Source organism: Austrofundulus limnaeus, unplaced genomic scaffold, assembly GCF_001266775.1.
Source record: "Austrofundulus limnaeus strain Quisiro unplaced genomic scaffold, Austrofundulus_limnaeus-1.0 Scaffold5, whole genome shotgun sequence".
In the NCBI taxonomy this organism is placed as follows: Eukaryota; Metazoa; Chordata; class Actinopteri; order Cyprinodontiformes; family Rivulidae; genus Austrofundulus; species Austrofundulus limnaeus.
The window spans coordinates 6,299,164-6,306,545 of NW_013952407.1; the positions used below are offsets into that span (position 1 = coordinate 6,299,164).

General features: G+C 39.1%; 1 protein-coding gene across 5 annotated transcripts in view; it reads right to left on the reverse strand.

Moving 5' to 3' along the window:
- Positions 1-7,382, reverse strand: part of abcc3 (ATP-binding cassette, sub-family C (CFTR/MRP), member 3) — a 108,197-nt gene that overhangs the window by 32,197 nt on the left and 68,618 nt on the right. For all 5 annotated transcript variants that reach the window (XM_014028578.1, XM_014028583.1, XM_014028612.1 and 2 more), the window contains exons 8-12: positions 6,298-6,552; positions 3,085-3,262; positions 2,789-2,950; positions 1,324-1,416; positions 873-1,076 (exon numbers count right to left, since the gene is read on the reverse strand). In XM_014028578.1, the coding sequence (XP_013884032.1) occupies positions 873-1,076; positions 1,324-1,416; positions 2,789-2,950; positions 3,085-3,262; positions 6,298-6,552 (892 nt within the window). The remainder of the gene's footprint in view (positions 1-872; positions 1,077-1,323; positions 1,417-2,788; positions 2,951-3,084; positions 3,263-6,297; positions 6,553-7,382) is intronic.

The window sequence follows — 7,382 nt, forward strand, 5'->3', positions numbered from 1 at the left end:
TTACCGACATCTGGTGAAAATTTCATGTCATTAGCACCTCTAGTAATATATTTAATGAGAAAAATGGTGACGTGTTCAATACGTATGTTACTCGCTGTTTATGTTAAGATGCTAGCAGTAGRGGCTAAAATGTCAACAAACATGAAACACTTAAAAACATATAACGCTTGTGCAGCCTAAACAGTCTAAATGAAGTCCATAAAAACTACCGTTAACTTAATAATCACTAAATAAATTAGAATTTTTAGGATGCTGAAAATGACAATCTTCTGTGTTCTATAATAGGGATGAGCAAAATCGCGTAGTCATCAAAAAAACTTTGGCTGGTTATTATTTGGKYCTTGGCACTTAGTAATAAGACATCAGTGGGACCATACAGCTTGTGATATTGACAGCAAATATTTAGAAATCATCAAGTTCACYGACCTCTCCACTCTAAATCACATGACCCAGAGAGAGGCGGTTTAAGTCAGTGAGAGCTGAGCTCAGTGTGTTCCTATGAGATTTTTAGACCGTTTTTGGTCATTTACATTGCCGTGGTAACTCGAAAAGCCAAAAAAAGTAATAGCACACATCACGGGACTAAGCCGGTCACCTTGGTTAACAGTGTGGGTACACTCTGCCATTCAAGCTACATTAAATTTGACGGAAGAATGAAAAGATAYATATTAAGTACTGAGATCTGTTTTTGAGGTGGCTAATAAGATGTTTCCGTTCAACTGAATGGAGGCAGAGGAATGCATTGCTTTGCAAATTCTTCCACCTCCATTCATTTGTAATAGCAAGCCCGAAAAAAATAGTTTTTTTACTGTTAATGAAGTCTATTTGTTGTTCATTCCATACCCAGTTCAGGATATGAGGTCAAAGTTTACCAGGAAAGGGGCGCTGGTCCAGGCCATGGTGGACAGCGCTCCCAGGTAGGCTGTCTTGCGAAGTACATTGAGCTCCTTCTGCCGAATAGCCAGAACTTTGTCTTTGAACGAGTTCTCCCAGGCATACAGCTTCAGGACTTTGATGCCGTTCAGAATCTCGTTCATTAGCTTGATACGCTGGTCCTTGTACTGCATCTGTTCCACCTGAGGATGGCAGGTTAACAAACTGTTCTTAAACTGGGAAAAAAACTGTCTTGAAACTAGAAAGCTAAATAAAATTGAAGCTTAAAAAAGCCTTTGTGGATGATCTTAATAGTTGTGTTGTTATGTGCATATTTTTTTACAAAGAAAAATAAAAAGCTATTAAATTTTATGAAGCAACTGATCAGAAGCAGATAACTGTCAGACACTTATACATGTGGCTGATATTTTAAAGTTTCATTGATGGCACCTGGTAGGCTCGTGTCTTCATGGCAATAAAGGCATTAAAAGGGATGAGCATGATCATGACAGCCACTCCAGCAAGCACAGATGGACCAAGGTTCTGTAAAAAATAATGTAAAATGAAGCCATTTGTCAYTCAATAAGAAGGTATAGTGTAACTAAAGATAAAATAAAATAAAATGCAAATTATACATATGTGTATAATAAACAGAAATCCATCTGATGCTGCAAATTGGAAGTTCTTTAAAACTTTATTAATCTTTAAAAGTCTACTAAGCAAAAAATAAATAAAACTATAATAGCAAATAAATTCAAATTTGCTCCTATATTAGTTCATTTTGTTCTGAATCATGCAAAATTAGAATTAAAAATTTTCTCAATACACAAGAAATACTGTATAGTGCAATCTTTTCACTGTGCATAGTGTTTAAACAATACTTTCCTAAACAAAATWATAACAAAGGAAAAGCTTCAACCTGTCGAGACAAACTGAATTTAAGCAAATATCCCAGTGGCTGTTGCTGAACAACTTTTGTGAAAGAGTCTCCAAAATATCTCAAAACAATCATGGTTCTGTTTCCATTTAATGAAATAAASACTGGTAGACTTCTATCTATCAAGCCATTTTCTAGTTTACACACGTTTTTCTTTCTGGGTCATGTAGAAGTTGGTGCGTGCCTACAGCAGTCATTGGAAGAGAACATTTAAACACAGAAAGGCCGGGGGGAGACTCATTCTTGCTGACAGCACTAACCCCTGCTCTGACATTTTTCTCAAAATAGTCACAGAGATTTAGACACCTGTATAGGAGCCCGGTTTATACAGCAAAATAATTGTGCTGAACTTTGACCCGATTTCGCTCTTCTTACAATCTTAAGGATGCCCTCATTATCATGTTGGCTTAAAAGATGATCTTAGGAGCTCCGATTGTGGATTTTGGATCGTCTTGGCTCAATATTACCAGCGTGTGCGGTGTTTCCTGAGGACTAACGAGCAAACAGCCTGCTGAATGTGACGRGTAGCCAATCAGAAAGAGAGGTGATGGAGTCACAGAGGAAAATCCAAAATACAGACACGAGAAAGATWCAGAAGAAAGTCCACGAACAATAACTACTGCTTCTTCAATGTTGGCCATGTTTATTTACTCTGAACTCACATTTGATCTCGAGAGGTTTTGCGAGYTTTCCCGTCTGACATCTGAATGRTGGTGAGTGAAATCTGTTGTGTGTGGTGTGTTGTCTTTGCCGTGTGGCTGTACACCCAACACTGTAGGACCAAACCTGTTATATCTATGATTTTTTTATCATTGCGTGGGGTTTCTCAGTCTTCCYACAAATTTTAAAATCTTGCCGTGTGAATCAGGCATTAGTCTAAGCATGTCAATGATAAATTACAATTCATTAAAGGAGGTTGGCAACAAAAACATGTGCACAGGATATCTTTGCAGTTAGTTTGCTGTAATTTTTGTGTACCTCCCAGAGGAAATACAAAGCCAGCATYATCTGCAGAGGAGCAGACCACAGCATGTTGAGGAAGGTGGTGAGATCCATGAACCTCTGTGCATCCACAGACATCAGATTCACTATCTCTCCCACTGTAGAGGAACGRTTAGCTGCGTTAGTAATCACCAGAGCCTGCACAGCAATGAAGGGAAGAGAACAAAACACGAGCATTTAAACACTGTTCTCTTTTTACACAACTGATGCCATTTTTTTCTTAGAATTACATCTCAACCCTTTAGAAAACGGTGTGACAATTTGAGGCATACCTTCCTGTAGATGGCACCAATGATAGCGGTGCGGACGTGCATGCCAGTGATGAAACAGTACTGAAAGTGATGGTGGAGGATGAGAGTTTGCAGTAAGGCTGTGAAGAACATGAGGAAGGCCAGCCCATAGCCCCACCAATCAGGGGCAGCCTCCTCTTTGGTGAATGAGATCAACATCCTAGAAAAGCAAAAGAGAAAAAAACGATCAAGGCAATTCTTCCACTGCCTTTATTTGACAAACTTTACTTGAGGGTCAGGGTTGAGAGACCGAGTATGCTATGCAGATGATTATTTAGTTATACAGTATAGACTGAAGAATGGGGATGCCAGGCTGGTGACATTTACAAGCACACCGTCTAGTCAGAGCTCTTCAGTCTGACCAACATCTTTTGGAAATCCCTAGAGCCAAGTCCAAACAGTGGGGCGACCGTTTATTTACTGAAGCTGGTACAAAATTAATTCTCTTTAAGAGGAGGAGTTTAAGTATCTGGATGTCTTGTTCACGAGTGATGGTAGGATGAAARGGGAGATGGATCGATAGATTGGGGCCTCGTCCTCAGTAATGAGGGCGCTACTTCGGTCAGTAGTGGTGAAGAAAAAGCTGAGTCGAAAGGCAAAGCTCTCGATTTACTGGTCTGCCTTCGTTCCAACCCTCACCTATGATCATAAGGCGTGGATAATGACCAAAAGAACGAGATCCCAGATACAAGCGGCTGAAATGAGCTTARTTCGTAGGGAGACCAGGCTCAGCCATAGAGATAGGGTGAGGAGCTCTGTCATCCGGGGGATGCTGCTGCTCCTCCACATCGAAAGGAGTCAGTTGAGGTGGTTCGGGTATCTGATTAAGATGCCTCCTGGACACCTCCCTTTAGAGGTGTTCTGGGCACATCCCACTGGTAGGAGGCCCCAGGGAAGACCCAGGACTCACTGGAGGGATTATGTATCCTCTCTGGCCTGGGGACACCTCAGGGTCCCCCAGGACAAGCTGGAAAGTGTCGATGGGGAGAGGGATGTTTGGGTTTCTCTCCTGGACTTGTTGTCTCAAGGACCCAACTATGGATCAGCAGAAGAAGATGGAGATGGTATAAAATTATGGAATTCATTAACATTTGAGTTAAGCGTGATGAATGATCTATTTTTGTTCAAAGCTAAGCTGAAGACACACTTGTTTAGAACTGCTTGTAGAACACTGTTATTAGTATTTTTCTACCAATATTGTTGGTTTTTATTCCCTTTTTGTACTGAACTAATGGAAAGCACTTTGGTTCAGTAGTCAATGTGCTATATGAATAAAATTTATTCGGTCGGTCGGTCGATTGTAACTTAAAACTGAACTTGTTTTGAAAATAGAACAAAATAGAAGTTTGAATTCTGGGCTGACATCATGCAATTTACTATGGAATTAAATTTGTAAATACATATATTTTATATTTTTACAAATTAAAAAAAGGTTTTTAAGGCCCTGTCACACTAAACAACTTATGCCAACTTATGAAACATTTTCCACATCTACGTTCAGAATACATAGTCAAACTCTGTAAAAAACAACAACTTTTGCTTATCTGATGGGGGTTAAATCATGAGAACTGATGACTTGTATCATCTTATAAAATAATTGCAAGTTTTAGCAAGATAATACATGCAAGATTCTTATTTTGATTGGGTTCCTGCAGTTTCATAGTCAGATGTTCTTCTCAGCTAAATCATGCTGATTGTTATCTAAATTAACARYCTGCATATTTTTATCAGCTGTTCARTAGCATGTAACAAGCAYAAAAAGAKAACATTATAGTTAGAGCTGTTTAAAACGTCTCCTGGCAATCGTGTGATCGAATTATGTGTTCATCTGCAAAACAACAACTGATGCTTCAAGGGTTGAAGAAACCAAAACCTGCAGAAAAATTAAACCTACAAATAAATTAAACTCATAAATAAATTTGTGATAAAGCTGCACAGTTTAAAATGCTGCTAACCGTAAGCTAGTTTCACATACATAAACTTAGCACAAAAATTAATAAAAAAATGTGTTTGGTGGATTATTACTTCTTCTTTGTTGTAACAATGCTTCTTGGCAATAAATCTTTCACCATTGGAAGGCCTGTTAATTTCCCTTTTGAATGGTGCCACATTTGTAAGGAACATGCATTTGTGCAGTAGAGCTGAGTATATGGGTTGCTTATTTTGTTGTTGATAATGACACTAGTTTTAAGCTTCTGGTGCCCTTACGTGCTGCCAATCAGGTGCCTGGTTTGCACCTCATTGGCAATCCCATCTCTCTATAGTCTGGGACTGAGTTTTATTGTCAGAGATGACAACGCTCGACCCCACAGATGGAATGGCCTTCCAGCAGTTCTGACCTCAACCTTATTGAATACTTGTGAGATTAGGTTGTGCGTTTTCAAAAATGTCTTGCATGCCCTGTTTGTGAAGATTATCAATTGTCTCAGAAGCTGCATGGCTTCTCTATCAGGAATTTTTAACATTCAAAAAATTAGATTGACAAATTTTCTCTCCAAATAATCACAAAGTCATCACAGGTATCTGGAACCTATCTCACATATATCATTTTAGTCTCCAAGGTAAAGTTAGAAAGAAATTTGATACAATTTTAGGAGGGTTTGACAACCAAATTGCCTGTCAATTAGATTTTTACCCTTATTAATAGTAAAAGCTCTTCTATCTTTATTTTTATATATAAAGATAATGATAATGGTTATATTAGAATAACACAGGCAAAAATAACCTCAAAAATAGTTATTTCTAGGCCATTTACATTTTAAAATAAAATTAGTTCTTATTAAGTTTGAGCTTTGTCAATGTGACACTTGTGGTACCAAGTTTGTTCAATTTTTGTTATCTTAAATATTATGACTATACCAAAACACACAGAAAAAAATAGTGGTTAAGCATCTCTGATATCTCATCTCACTGATATTCAGAGAAAAGGCCTTCACTGAATGTCTGTTTGCACAAAATTTTCATTCTGGTCTGTTTGAAACATGAACAGGAAACATATTTACATCCTGAACAAAGACAGCATACATTTTAAATAAAGACCTCTGAACCTACCTACTTTGGATAAAACAAACTAAGATGCAAACATACAAATACGACATGCAAAAAGTGTTCCAAAATTAGAATTTTACTCCAATGGAACAATGGTTGTTTATGCTTATGAGTTGCAGCAAAGACAGGAGGAAGTAAAACGCTCACCTGAGCAGCTGGGGATTGACAAATGTGATAACATCCTGCAGGAGTTTGAAGGCTGAGCCAATCAGAAAGTAGGGACCAAAGGCTTTGAGAAGTGCCCGTAGGAAGGACGGCTGGCGAGAGGGAACTTTCTGACTGGACAGCAGCACCTCGACTTCCTCTGGGCTGCTCTGATCTGGTCCTCCTCCCCCTGCAGTGTGGTTGGTGGTCGACGGTGGGGGCTTGGAGTATTCAACCTGGTTGGACAGATGTGACTCACTGTGGAGTCAGGGGTTTGGATGTTGGGGATAACAAAAAAAGAAAAAAGAAACAACAGATGTTTGATTAGATATTCTGTTTTCTGAATGTCTGAATCTACACCATTCTCAAAAGGTTCTGAGGTTCTGTTGATTAATTGTCAGGTGTTGGTTTGATCGCATGATGTCAAAATGTGAACAGCATGGTGAGGAGGACGGTTTGAAAACAAATTCTACCAGTAATTGAAGCAGGTAATTTCTCGGTTCATCATCTGACGATTACTAGCACACAAGATGATTTTGACCAACCCTAAGAGGAATGTGCTGTCATCTGATGAGACGAAACTGAACTGAACACCAAGTCCAACACCAACCTGACACCTCYTCCTGCTGAGAACACTCTCTCCACAGTGATACACAGTAGTGGCAGCATCATGATATGGGGATGTTTGTCAWWAGCAGGGACTGGGAAACTGGTTGAAGGAGCAAAATACAGAGAAATTCTTGAGAGGATCTTGTTAGAGTCTTCCAGATCTATGAGACTGGAACACAGCAGCAGGACTGTGACTTAAAACATTATGCTGAAGCACAACTTATTTGTGTTAAAGGGGCAATATCAGGTAAAATCAACTTTTTTGAGTTTTATATCATATAATGTTATACTTTCATAAAAACATGCCCAAAGCCTTGCTCTGACTCATTCATTCATGCATGTTTGAGAAATCCTGCAGCGTTTTTAGGCAACCATGCTGAGTTGCAAAATGACTCTGGTGGGGACCAGAAACGCCCTTGGAACGTGTCTTTAAGCCGAACATCCTCATGGCAGAGTGCACGCCCCCCCTCCCCAAACAC